This window comes from Ictalurus furcatus, chromosome 15 (assembly GCF_023375685.1).
Source record: "Ictalurus furcatus strain D&B chromosome 15, Billie_1.0, whole genome shotgun sequence".
NCBI classification, from domain to species: domain Eukaryota; kingdom Metazoa; phylum Chordata; class Actinopteri; order Siluriformes; family Ictaluridae; genus Ictalurus; species Ictalurus furcatus.
In genome coordinates this window covers 24,009,687-24,023,512 of record NC_071269.1, presented here as the reverse complement: position 1 = coordinate 24,023,512, position 13,826 = coordinate 24,009,687, and the positions used below count along the sequence as shown (strand labels likewise).

General features: G+C 40.5%; 1 protein-coding gene across 1 annotated transcript; it reads left to right on the top strand.

The window, feature by feature from the left end:
• The first annotated feature begins 7,134 nt into the window (after window positions 1-7,134).
• On the top strand, window positions 7,135-13,791 carry lsm14b (LSM family member 14B). Its single transcript, XM_053643702.1, has 8 exons — window positions 7,135-7,448; window positions 8,671-8,834; window positions 8,916-9,051; window positions 10,040-10,219; window positions 11,815-11,889; window positions 12,025-12,312; window positions 12,400-12,544; window positions 13,091-13,791. Exons 1-8 carry the CDS (start codon window positions 7,262-7,264, stop codon window positions 13,329-13,331), a joined length of 1,416 nt encoding a protein of 471 aa, XP_053499677.1. The 5' UTR covers window positions 7,135-7,261; the 3' UTR covers window positions 13,332-13,791.
• Window positions 13,792-13,826: the final 35 nt, after the last annotated feature.

The window sequence follows — 13,826 nt, the reverse complement described above, 5'->3', positions numbered from 1 at the left end:
CAGAAGCGGGTCATTTTAACAGGTAACAGCTGTTCACGGCTAATTTGTTCAATTACTGGGAGAGATAGGATGAGGATGTTTCGGTGTTTCAACATCCTGAGATGCAGCGATTTACATTTGAGCTCTGCATTTATGAAGGAGATATTGGTGTTACTGCAGACATGGTTTAACCTGCTTTTTATCCCTTCAATCTCCATGTTATACTCTGGAGGTGTGATGATTGTCAGCAAATAATCTGTGAATAAACATGAGAGGACTATGTTGGATTTTAGTGTTAAATTAGATTTGTTGCTAGTAGAGCCACTGGTATTATTTATTTTGAGACAGTCGCCTGTCTAGTCTTGGCTAGGTTTGGTTTGGGAATATTTTCGAGTCTTGGCTAGGTTTGGTTTGGGAATATTTTCGAGTCTTGGCTAGGTTTGGTTTGGGAATATTCTCGAGTCTTAGCTAGGTTTGGTTTGGGAATATTTTCGAGTCTTGAATAGGTTTGGTTTGGGAATATTCTCGAGTCTTGGATAGGTTTGGTTTGGGAATATTCTCTAGTCTTAGCTAGGTTTGGTTTGGGAATATTCTCTAGTCTTGGATAGGTTTGGTTTGGGAATATTCTCTAGTCTTGGATAGGTTTGGTTTGGGAATATTCTCTAGTCTTGGATAGGTTTGGTTTGGGAATATTCTCTAGTCTTAGCTAGGTTTGGTTTGGGAATATTTTCGAGTCTTGGATAGGTTTGGTTTGGGAATATTCTCGAGTCTTACATAGGTTTGGTTTGGGAATATTCTCTAGTCTTAGCTAGGTTTGGTTTGGGAATATTCTCTAGTCTTGGATAGGTTTGGTTTGGGAATATTCTCTAGTCTTACATAGGTTTGGTTTGGGAATATTCTCGAGTCTTAGCTAGGTTTGGTTTTGGAATATTCTCGAGTCTTAGCTAGGTTTTGTTTGGGAATATTCTCTAGTCTTAGCTATGTTTAGTTTGGGAACATTCTCTAGTCTTACCTAGGCTTTGTTTGGGAATATTCTCTAGTCTTACCTAGGCTTTGTTTGGGAATATTCTCTAGTCTTACCTAGGCTTTGTTTGGGAATATTCTCTAGTCTTAGCTAGGTTTGGTTTTGGAATATTATCTAGTCTTAGCTACGTTTAGTTTGGGAATATTCTCTAGTCTTAGCTAGGTTTAGTTTGGGAATATTCTCTAGTCTTAGCTAGGTTTAGTTTGGGAATATTCTCTAGTCTTAGCTACGTTTAGTTTGGGAATATTCTCTAGTCTTAGCTAGGTTTAGTTTGGGAATATTCTCTAGTCTTACCTAGGCTTTGTTTGGGAATATTCTCTAGTCTTACCTAGACTTTGTTTGGGAATATTCTCTAGTCTTAGCTAGGTTTGGTTTGGGAATATTCTCTAGTCTTAGCTAGGTTTGGTTTGGGAATATTATCTAGTCTTAGCTAGGTTTGGTTTGGGAATATTATCTAGTCTTAGCTAGGTTTAGTTTGGGAATATTCTCTAGTCTTACCTAGGCTTTGTTTAGGAATATTCTCTAGTCTTAGATAGGATTTGTTTGGGAATATTCCCTAACATTAATTGTCATACTGTTTGTGTACAGTACATCAGCATGGAAAGTCAGTATTGTTATGTGTGCTCAAGATAGATAGATAGATAGATAGATAGATAGATATATTCCCTCTTTACTAATCCCAGGGGGAAGTTCACACACTACAGCAGCAGTAGTAGTAGCAGGATGAGCAAGTAAGAAATATTCAAATGGTTTATACATGTGTGTTGTAAACTGTGTCTATATGGCTGATTTTTTTTTTTTGCTCAACAGACGTTAAAAGTGAAAGGTGAAGACAATCTGTGGGTTGATGTACCCGTGTTAATAAAGAAGAAATAAAGATATGGCTTTGCCAGTTAACAGCCAGCCTCTTGTGTGTTCATTCCTCTTTGTCACCCAGTGTGTTACAGTAATCTCATCCTAATTTAGGGTAAAATAATTGAACATATAACTGAACATAATTCTTCGCAAAATGATACAGAGGCTCAATTATAACCAAGAATTTTTAATTAAAATGCACTCTTCAAGCACAAAAAAAAGTTTAGACAACATAGAACACAAAGTACTCCGTAGCTTTTTTAATCTCCTCTGCCATGAACTGTTAATGTTAGCGGCGTTAGCTTCAGGCGATTAGCACAGACGCAACTCCATCACTCCGAACGTAGCGTTTCAGCAGCGTAAAGACGAGACGTGCCTCCAGCTCCTCCGTGTACTCATCACTCCTCTCTGCCTAATTCCGTCGTACATCAGAAAGGTCACACTCCATGCCAAGTGGTTCAGAGTTGAACGCTTTCCCAAACGTAGCACTCCTGCTTGAACTCGGCAGCTAATTATCACTGCTTTTTTAAGTCAAGCTCTGTGTTAGCGTCTGCTGCGATGTGGCCCTCAAGGAATCTTCATTTTCAACCATCATTAATTCGGATCATAATGCACACCCCCCCCCCTCCCCGCTCCACCCCCCCCCCCCACAAGCCGCCCCCACCCACGTTGTTTTTACTATAAGTACAGTGATATTGAAGATGTCAGTCCAGTTTAAACACGTAGACAGAGATGATAATCACGGGTATCGTATTCATATTCAGGCTGATTGAATTTTTCAACATGATACCTGTAAAAACTGACTTTTCATTAAACATAACTCACTCCTGCCTCATCCTTGGTTTAGTTAAAGTGACGTTAAACTATTCTGACATATTTAGATGCCAGGCCTTGATTCGTGCAAGAAATCAAATGATCAAACCTTCCCTTTGAACTCTGTCTCAGGATATAAAAAAAATAAATAAATAAATGTAAAAAAAAAAAAAAAAATGACAGTACTCAGCAATTATGCATGTCTCCTTATAAATATTTCAGCCGTAATGGAGGCTGTGCTGAATGAAGCAGTTAATAACCTACTTTTAAGGTCAATTTATTACTATATTCTGACAGTTATGTTTATCTAAGCTGCTTGAACATAGACCACAATCAGGGTTGGATTAAACCCTGGGCTATGAAAAATGTAGGTCCTTTTAACATGAAGATTTTATATACGTATGCTAGATAACAAAACGATTGAGGTAGGCATGCGTAGTTGCGGATTTAATACTGAAATCCTGCACGAATTGATTTTCAGGCCTCGGAGACGTAAACTCAGTTGACAAGTTACGTGAAGGTTACACACACGGGGGCGGAGTTTGGCGATCCTGAACTTGGATTGAACCCGTTTTTCTTCTGTGGGATTGTTTTGAGCAAGGAGCGGTACTAAGTCCAGCACACTGTCTGACAATATGTCGTTGTGAACGTTATGTTTTGGCTGTAAATACACTTAAAAAAACCTATGGAATGTCACTGCTCATTTTTAACTGCCATAATGTTTCATTAAAACACATTTGTAGTGATTAATGTGATTATGATTATTCGTGCAGCAATATAGAAGAAGAAGAAGTCTTTATTTGTCACGTGTACATAACAGAACAGTGAAATTCTTTCCGGTGCATTGTTCCCAGCTTGTTAGGAAGGGTGAGAGTGCAGGGTCAGCCATTATACGGCGCCGCTGGAGCAGGGAGGGTTAAGGGCCTTGCTCAAGGGCCCAACAGTGGCAGTTTGTCAGTGCTGGGGCTTGAACCGACCTTCAGATCAGTAATCCAGAGCCTTAACCGTTGCGCCACCACTGCCCACCAATTACCAATATATTGGTAAGGCTGTGGGAACGTCACGGTGGGAACGTCACGGTTCCAGGGTCAGCAGTTCTGTCCTGAGCTCAGGGTACTGTCTGCGTACTGTCTACGTTTCACATGTTCTCCATGTCTTCGCTTGGGTTTCCTCTGGTTCCCAGTGATGGACGGGATTGTGATGGACTATTGCCTGTTGTTCCCGAGATAAACTCCGGATCCACCGTGACACAAAGATAGTCTGATAGTCTAATGGAGAGTGATAAGCAGGACATCTTAAAGCCTTAAAGTGCAAAACGAGGACCACGAGACCGCAAGTGAACCGCTTGGGACATGATATCCGGCAGCATTTAAAAAAGAGTTTCTTTCCATGCTCGCTTCACTGCGTCACGCTCGCTAATACCTTTCTGTGCATGCAAATGACAGTGCCTTGTGCACGTTTTTAACGAGCATGCTCACCGATACTGCTCCACGTGCTCACGTCGGCCATCTTCGCACTCTCTGTTAAATATAGTGTTGACATGCCACGTAGCGATGTTGTAAAAAATATTTTAAAAAAATAAACATCTCCTGTGAAAACGGCTTGTTTTTCAGTTCGCAGGAAACACAACAGCGTGAACGTTCTTGCGACGCAGCGCTTCCCAATTCTGCATCTATACACGTGTTGGCTTTTCTCACGCAACGTACTCACAGACTAATTCGTCACCAGCTACATTATCCTCATCGCTCCAGTGTAAAACTGGAGAAACTTCAGCAGACAAATGTCTGCCGATGCAGAGGCACGTTTGCATTTTCCCGTCCTAACACACTGATATACTGATACCTCAATGTGGATTGAGAATATGAGTCGTGTTAATTAGCCAACTATTAATTAGCCCTCTCTGAGGAGGACACATGCAGCACTCCTTCTGAATGAGACTTTATTTCAGGAGCCCAAACGCTGCCTGTGCATGCTGACTGCCTAGGGAGCGTCCTCAGTGAAGGATATTTATGAGGAAGCAGTGACCTCTTATGGTGAATGTTTGTACAGCACTCTGGATATTTCAACATTTAAAAAAAAAGAAAGAAAGAAAGAAAGAAAGAAAGAAAAGAAGTGTATTTTAATATATAGCGTTAAAGTTGTCAGCTAAACCTTTTCTTTTAAATGATAATAATCTTTAAATACATGTATTAATTGAGAGTGGATGTAATTCCAAGTGCACATCTAAAGGTCTACAGAATCATTTAAAAATCATTAAGTAAGGAATTCCATCCATCCATCCATTTTCCATACCGCTTATCCTACACAGGGTCGCGGGGGAGCCTGGAGATTATCCCTAGGGAATAACTAAGCATTTTACAATTAAAAGGTAATGTTTAAGTCTAATAAAGCTCTCCAGCTCTCAAGGTTTCTTCCTCATATCGCCTCAGGGAGTTTTTCCTCGCCACCGTCGCCTCCGGCTCGCTCAATAGGGATAAATTCATACATTTAAAATCTATATCCTGAATGTATATGTTTCTGTAAAGCTGCTTTGGGACAAGGCCCGTTGTTAAAAGCGCTATACAAATCAAATTGAATTGAATTGAATTGGAAATTCTCCACTTCCCCCTTTTTTTGTTCCATGATTCTGTAATGTGACAAGTTCCCAAGAAAAAATATTTAAAGATGGATATTGCCCAAAGATTTTCACTCTCTCTGCTCAGCCCATTTACACTGATGGCATTTGGTAGAAACCTTTATCCAGAGCGACTTACATTTATCTCATTTATACAACTGAGCATTTGAAGATTAAGGGCCTTGCTCAAGGGCCCAACAGTGGAATATTGGCAGTGCTGGGATTTTAACTTACGGGCAGGGTCGTGGGTTCGATTCCCACCGTGGCCCTGTGTGTGTGGAGTTTGCATGTTCTCCCCGTGCTGCGGGGGTTTCCTCCGGGTACTCCGGTTTCCTCCGCCAGTCCAAAGACATGCATGGTAGGCTGATTGGCGTGTCTAAAGTGTCCGTAGTGTATGAATGGGTGTGTGAGTGTGTATGTGATTGTGCCCTGCGATGGACTGGCACCCTGTCCAGGGTGTACCCCGCCTTGTGCCCGATGCTCCCTGGGATAGACTCCAGGTTTCCCCGTGACCCTGAAAAGGATAAGCGGTATAGAAGATGGATGGATGGATGGATGGATGGATATCTCTTTTTAAAAAAGACCGTGTTGTGAAAAATCTGTTGCAGTGGTTGATAAAAAGTTAGTTGTTCTGGGACTGGTTTGTGAAAATGCACAGAGAAGGAGAGAGGATTTAACAAGCTCAGAGAAACCTTTAACATGTTAAAATCCCACTGTGGTGTTGGGGGCTTTGACTCTCTCCATTATTCAGTGTTTTAGAGCCTACAAGTTTAAAATAAAAATGGTCAGGAGCTTCAGCACACTTCATACTGGATCATTTTCATCAGTTCCAGCCTTTGACTATCAGTTATGAGTGGGTCAATTTAATGTTCTGGTGGGTTTGTTTGTTTGTTTTGAGAGAACTCTTTAACATTTAATAATGAATGTAATTCGCCTAATTTAAAAGGGTTTGCACATTCTGCACAAGACATTTAAATGGCTCTAATTATTTTTTTATTTTTATTTTAATCTCTCTTCGAATGAAGATGTTTTGAAAGGATCGGTTTTGCTTGTTACTCAACATATTTCGTTTGTTTTATATTTTCCCACTTTAACAATCCGTCATTTCTGGTTGTATCACAACGCTTTTTTTTCTTTCTTTTTGTTTTTGGATTTCTCAGCACCTCACAGCCAGGCTTGCCTCCAGGGAAACAAGCACGTCCTATATGTCACAGGTTCTCAACCCTGATCTTAGAGTACTACTAAATTATTTGATCGTACATGCGACAGGTTTCCAACCCTCGTCCAGGAGAACTCCCTGTCCTGCACATTTAGGTATTTAGCAGGGAAAACACCTGAATGTGTTGGACATGGGGTTCTCCAGGACATTAGGAACCTGTAGTCTGTTTCCATCATCTAGTGATCTTTTACTTAAAGAGCACATTACATAGAAAAAGAAAATAGTGGTATTAATAATAATGTATGTCTGGGAATCCCAGACTGCCTGGGTCGTATATCTGCCTGCTCCATGTCTGCAGCCTCCCCATGTAGCAGAACTGTACTCGGACTGCATAACATCCTTTCTACCAGTAGAGGGCGCTCTACTGAAGCTCCAAGTAGCAAACATCAAAATGAAAAGAATTTTTTATATATATATATAGAGAGAGAGAGAGTGAGAGAGAGAGAGTGAGAGAGAGAGAGAGAGAGAGAGAGTTTTAAATGTGAAACATACATGATTTAATATGTGATAAAAATGTAAATTATTCAGTAAATGCACAGGCTATATATATATATATATATATATATATATATATATATATATATATATATATATATATATATATATATGTATATTTGGTGACGACAATGCGGCACAGGTGTGCAGGTGCGAACGAGGGGGCGTGGCTTCACCGCCAGGTCCGTGCCTTATAAATATGGCTGCGCGGGTTGGCTAGAATCTCCATGCTTTTTGTGGATATAGAACGTGGTGAGGGTGTATGTTTAATAATAATTGGCGTGTTTACAAACGGTTTGTGTCTTTGAACGTTTCCCAGGTGCTGAACATGAGCACGGGCACGCCGTACATCGGCAGTAAAATCAGCCTCATCTCCAAGGCTCAGATCCGCTATGAGGGAATTTTATACACTATCGACACCGACAACTCCACTGTGGCTCTGGCTAAAGGTAGGACTCCTTCCATGTGGGTTCAAAAAAAAAAAAAAAAAAAAAAAAGGTGTTTAATTGAAGAAGACACCTGCGCGTGCGTGTCTCTCATGTACCGTAATCCTAGCTTTGTCTGATGAATTGACTTGATATTATCATATATTGTATATACATATTTATTTATTTTTTTTATTTATTTTTAATATGGCCAAGGCCTGTGCGTCTTTGCAGCAGAAAATGAATCGTATAGGAATTGTTTTAGCTTTCACTTTAGTTAACAATATGATTACTGACCATGGCAACGTGTAAACTAGTCTCTCAGCTCACGTGACTAATTATTAGTTGATTAATTATCTGCATCAGGTGTGCTTGCAGGACTAAAGTTAGGAAACCTTGCTTTAATAAAGCCCCAAATGTACTCTAGTCTTATTTATTCTTAGTTTCTCCTAAACTAAACTCCACATCTGTGGATCTTTCTTTCTTTTTCTTTTTTTGGATTGTATAAAGTCACCAGTTTCCCAGTGGGTTAACTTGGTCCTGTATATAACTGCACCATGCACATTCACTGTGGACTTTAGCAGTACACCCTAGTGAAAGTTTGGCCTGGTCAGTTATTTGTATTTGTTTTTTCTTCTTGTAATGTTTATTAAACTTCACATATTTAACTTTTTATTTTAACTTTTTTTAAAGAATAAAACGTTAAGTAAAATGGTGTGCAACAGTATAAAGCTGATGATAATGACGACTGGACACTTCAACTGGGGTTTCAATTTGGTCCAGAACTCCTGATTAAGTTTCAGTCCCAAAATGCTTCATTAACCTTGTATGGTGCTTGCATTTAAAAGGGGGGGAAAAATTATACAGGCAGACTTGCTTGCTAATTGGCTAAAATTACTTCTCTTGATTAAATGTAAAGGGATTTTCATGCAACTTAATTGACCTTCCTTTTTCTTTTCTTTTCTTTTTTTAAAAAAAATAAATAAAAGAACTGATCCTATGGGAGTCTTGGCCTGAATAGCATTAACTGATCCAATGACGGTTATTTTGGTTTGTCCTAAAAAGTCAAGGCTTCATCAGTATTATCTTACTATCACTATACTGTAATTTTAGATCCTGTACAGCCCTATTTTGGGCCTCGGATATAACATTTTAAGCGAGTTCTTTAGACTTTGTAAAACATCGTTGCTGTTTTGTCTTGAACTAATGCGTCTAAAGAACATTGTGTTCTGGCTTGACTGATCAGTGAGGTCCTTTGGCACGGAGGGACGCCCTACGGACCGACCCGTACCGCCACGGGATGAGGTATTTGATTACATCATCTTCAGAGGAAGTGACATCAAAGACATTACTGTTTGTGAGCCACCGAAGCTACACCACGGTCTTCCTCAGGATCCTGCAATTGTTCAGGTACGACTCAATTAACAACTTCCTTCCTTTGTAGCTTGCATGAGCCTTTGCTTGATTAGCCTTCTCTTCCTTGTCTTTCAGTCGTCTGTAGGCAGTTCGTCTTTAACGTATGGCCATCAGGGAGGTTACAGTCCCTACAGGAGCATGATGCCACCTTATAACCCACTCGCTGCTAGCTCTCTGCTCAATCAGCAGTACGCTGCTGCACTCAGCCTGGGTGAGGAAATGATCAGAACTTTATTCATGTAGGAGCTTTCGTGTGTGTTTCTTTATAATGCACGTCGGCGTTCCTGTTTTTCCACAAAATGGGTACTGTGCGATCAATACAACAGGGTATGCAGGCAAACACCAGAAGAGAAATCGATGACCAAGACAACACTGATTATTTTCCTTTATTTAAGTCTCTTGTAGCACAGCAATTCACCAAAGCTAGCAATTTATTTAAAGAATGAAGTGTCGTGTATTTTTATGCTTTTATAGTTGCATTTTTATCCATTTGTAGTTTCTTTCGCCTGTGGAATGTGCATGAAACAAGTTTGTTCCTATTTGTTTTAGCGGTTATTCATTCTCATCCTTCTTTTTTTTTTTTTTTTTTTTCCCCTTCTTGAAGTTAATGTTGCTAAAAATGTAGCGTGTCATGTTATTTAGAAACTGCAAAGTTTTAAATCCTGTCCTAAAAAGACTTGATTAGTTTTCCTCTGATGGTTACAAAGCTCTGACACTGGAGACTCCTTCACCATATCAACAATTAGATGAACAAAAATTCACCATTCATGTGGTGCATCTGCCATTCAAGTCGGTAACTAATATCGTCTTGAAACGAGCATGTGATACAAACCTGTGCAGATGTTCTATTGTCAGAGCTTCTGTTACAGAAGACTACTCTGCCTTTGCTGACCAATCAGAATCAAGAATTTAACAGCACTGTTATAAATACTTCTGTTGAACATGTTGAATTATAACTAATGTGTATATGCTTGTGGATCTAGTGCACAATTAAGGTAGTCTTCAGACATTAATGGTGGTACCAGAGTTTGGGATCATGCACCATGTTAACAATATCCTGGAGAACCCCATGTCCAACACATTTTAGGTGTTTTCCCTGCGAAATACCAAAATGTCCAGGACGGGGAGTTCTCGAGGACGAGGGTTGGAAACCTGTCGCATGTATGATCAAGTTCTCATTCTGTGACGTGTTTCCCCAGGAGCCGGACTGCATGGACCTCTGAGAAGGGGTCCCATGGTTGAGCAGGCTGTCCAGACGGTGCCTGCTGAAAAACCAGCTCTGAAAAAAGGCCCGGTATCACAGCAGCCGGGCCGTGAGAGCGTCCGGGTACAGCAAGGCAGAGGAAGTCCTCAAACGCAGAGGAGCGCCGCTTCTGGGAGTAAGAGCGCAGTTGAAGAAAAATCGGCACTAACTTCCAGTCCGGAAGAATTTCAGAATCTGGAACTTGACTTGGAGATAATGATAATGAGTCTTTATTAATCACGTTACAGCATAGTGAATTTTTTTTTCTGTATATCCCAGCATGTTAGGAAGTTGGGGTCAGAGTGCAGGCTCAGCCATGATACAGCGCCCCCTGGAGCAGAGAGAGTTAAGGACCTTGCTCAAGGGCCCAACAGTGGCAGCTTGGCAGTGCTGGGGCTTGAACCCCCAACCTTCTGATCAGTAACCCAGCGCTTTAACAGCCAAACCACCACTGCCCATGGAAGAGATCTGCTTCCAGTTAGAACCTCTGTTATACCCCAGATCGTACTGTTTGTTTTAGGGAACGTGTGTGGTGTTCGCTTAGCTCTATGGTCCAGTGCAAAAGTTTGCACCTCCGTAGATTTTTGGGTGTGAGACAAGCATGTAACATCTGGAAAAATCTGAAAATCATCTCTGGTGTTTAGCAGTGATCTCATCAGTCTCTGGTTGTAGCAGGTCTTCAGAATACGGTCTTCATTTATCCGAGGGTGGATTTAATCTGCCAGTGGTTTTTATCCTCATCTCTGGTTACCGCATCCTTAATCTGTGGTTGGTTTTCATGGCTGGCAATTAAAAATTTCGGATATTTAACATCTCGTATGTCCATCTTGCATCAGATGTGTGTGCATTCCCAGTTCGGTGTGAACATGGCTGCACTGCATCTTCCAAAAAGCTTCTGTGGTAACCACTGTGACTCTTTGAGCTCACTTTACTCCAGAAGCCACAAAGCACGTTCTTTCCCTGTTTGCCATGCGTTTCAATTTACGCCGGACGGGATATCGGGCATGCGCGTCGGTGTAGGTACAGTGTGAAGCAGTTATTTCTAGCATTTTGTTAGTAATTATAACCTGCATCTGTCTGTACCGTCAAGGCTTAATTGAAGCCTTAGAGCTGTCTAGCGTGCACATTAGTCATTCTCCTGAATACCTGCAGACGTGAGTTTCTATTTGATGCGTCACTGCAAATCTAGTCTTAAATTCCATTTGATTTTAAGTTTATAGCGACAATACCTGTAGACCACCTGTGGAGGATATCTGCGAATAAGGCTGTGAGGAGACTTGTCGATGATTAACCCAAACTTGTCCAGAATTTCCCTGTTGGAAGATGGCGGTCAATTTCCAGTTATCAGGCGCTAAAAAACGTGAAGTATGATGAACCACATAATGAAGGTTTTTAGTCCTCCAAGATACTGTCACTTTTTAATTAAAGAAGCTCCTCAGATGAGTGAACGTTTTACATTTGACGGACACCCTTATCCAGAGTGACATTACATTTATCTGAGCAGTTGGGGGTGAAGGGCCTTGCTCAAGGGCCCAACAGTGGCAGCTTGGCATTGGTTGATGGTTTTGATTCTAGTACAAGTAAAGCATTGTATTACTAGCTGTTCAATCTCGCACTCTTTGGCTATACACATGTATAAATACATGTCTATGTACAGTTTTATGTTGGTTCCTCCAACATATCTGGAATTTGTGTGACTGGGGGTTTTATATCTGTTTATTTTTGGGGTAGTTTCTCAGCAAGGAGATGTACAAGCGCAGAATCAAGCTAATGATGAGAACAGACCACCGCAGAGAAGGAGACAAGGTATTTTTCCAAATTATCGAAAGCTTGAAAAGGCTATTAACTTTGGGGTTTATTATAAACAGAACATTGATTATGTATCAAAAACCACTAACAAAATTGCTTTCCGGTAATACTTTTTGAAACATTAAACTGTTTTTAAGCTTTATTGTTTGGCAAGAACAAAGTGTTTGTTTGTTTTTTTTGGGGGGGATTTTTATTTATTTTTTTTAATGGATTTGTTTGGTTTTGACTGCTGGGTATCCTGTTTCCCTGCAGGTAATCGCCGAGCCCGGAATCGCAACCGAGGTCAGATTATCGTCGCGAACAGCAAGCCCACTACCCTTCAGTTTGATTCGGACTTTGATTTTGAAACGGCTAACGCGCAGTTCAACAAGGACGAGCTCCTCAAGGAGGTTCAAGGCAACTCAAAAGGCGAAGTCAAAGGTTAACGATGTGGGCGGCTGTTTTTGCTAGATGTTTTCGGCTTGGTTACTCTACTGTTGATTCTTTTTCTCGTGTGCGTTCCTGCAGATAAAGAGGAGAAGGAGAAATCAGACTCTGGAGTGGAGACTCAGAACAGCGAGGGAGCCGGGGACGAGGAGCCGCTTGGCCCAAAGTGCTTCTACAACAAGGCCAAAAGCTTCTTTGACAATGTCTCTTCTGAACTCAAGTCAAGGTATTTCAAACTAATGCTTCGGGACCGCATATTAATTCCAACAGTATTCAGGTCACGGTTCTTTGTATGCTGGGTTTAATAATCATTATCATTGCAAACCGGCTGGCTTGTTCTTCGAGCACACCTGAGAAATGGATTAGTCCAGCTTGATCTTGTTTGAGAACTGTTTGATCCCATTTCGCCTGGAGATGTGAAATCATGATCAGCGAGTCGACTATGATCGCTTTTACTCAAAATGGGTATTTAGAAGTCTTCCAAAATGTCTCTGCAGGAAAAATCCTGGAGGTTTTTTTTTTATAGAATAAATATGAAGGCCATCGTGTAGATGTTGATGCTGCTGAAGTGTTTTAATGCTGTAAGAGTTACTGGAATGCACATGTCATTAATAGCCACTGATGCTGGCATGGCATTATAAAAACAATAACTAAACGATGATGTGAATGTTATGGAAGATGGGGGGGGTTTTTTTTTTTTTTTTTTTTCCCTTCCTCCTTTATTCAGTGTAGCAAGATATTTTTAGTATGATCTTTGTATGTAGATAGGGTGATGTCCTGAGAAGTCACATTGTGGTGGGCAGTTCTCACGACTTTCAAATAATTCCGGCGCGAACCCTCGTTTCAGACGTACGACGTGGGCGGAGGAGCGCAAGCTGAACGTGGAGACCTTCGGAGTTCCTGGTCGTTTCTTAAGAGGCCGTGGGTTTCGTGGTGGGTTCAGAGGGAGGAGGGGAAGAGGGATGAATCAGCGTGGCTCTGCTCAACCAGCTGTTGGGAGCGGTAGAGTGTGATCACGGGTAAGCTTGAGAAAATACACCCAATTGATTTAAAGGAGTGGTTTCTTAAATTCTTGAATTTCATGCTTATCCTAAAGTTTTATTTAAATAAAGGTGTTTATTAGAAACTTGTGTTCAGTAACTTGTTTTGTTTCCTCTCTTGCAGATCTAGATTTCTTCACGTAGCCACCAAGTGCTTTTGTAAATACAAAATTTCTCCTCCCTTTTTTTTTTTTTTTCTTTAATACCTCATAATTTCAGTTGGGGTCCTGCACTTTAACTCTAACTGTTATTAAATGAACAGATTTTTTTTTTTATTTGCTTGTCCAAAGGCATATATTGTTTTCTTCTTGCTATTACTGCTTTATCACTAGTGAATGTGTTTATATTTAAAAAAAAAAAACAAACTGATTGCACAAACTAAAATGCACATTAACTTGACGGTCAACGTTTGACTAAGAAAGCACTTTTATTTATGCTTTATGATGGAAATAATATTTGAATGTAGAT

What these genes read in the sequence shown, in the direction of transcription:
- lsm14b (XM_053643702.1), top strand. Translation starts at nt 7,262, where the DNA reads ATGTTTAATAATAATTGGCGTGTTTACAAACGGTTTGTGTCTTTGAAC. An exon ending in GAGGAGCGCCGCTTCTGGGA is followed by an intron (nt 10,220 to 11,814) that starts GTAAGAGCGCAG and finishes TTTTTGGGGTAG; the next exon opens with TTTCTCAGCAAGGAGATGTA. An exon ending in TCTTCTGAACTCAAGTCAAG is followed by an intron (nt 12,545 to 13,090) that starts GTATTTCAAACT and finishes GTAGATAGGGTG; the next exon opens with ATGTCCTGAGAAGTCACATT.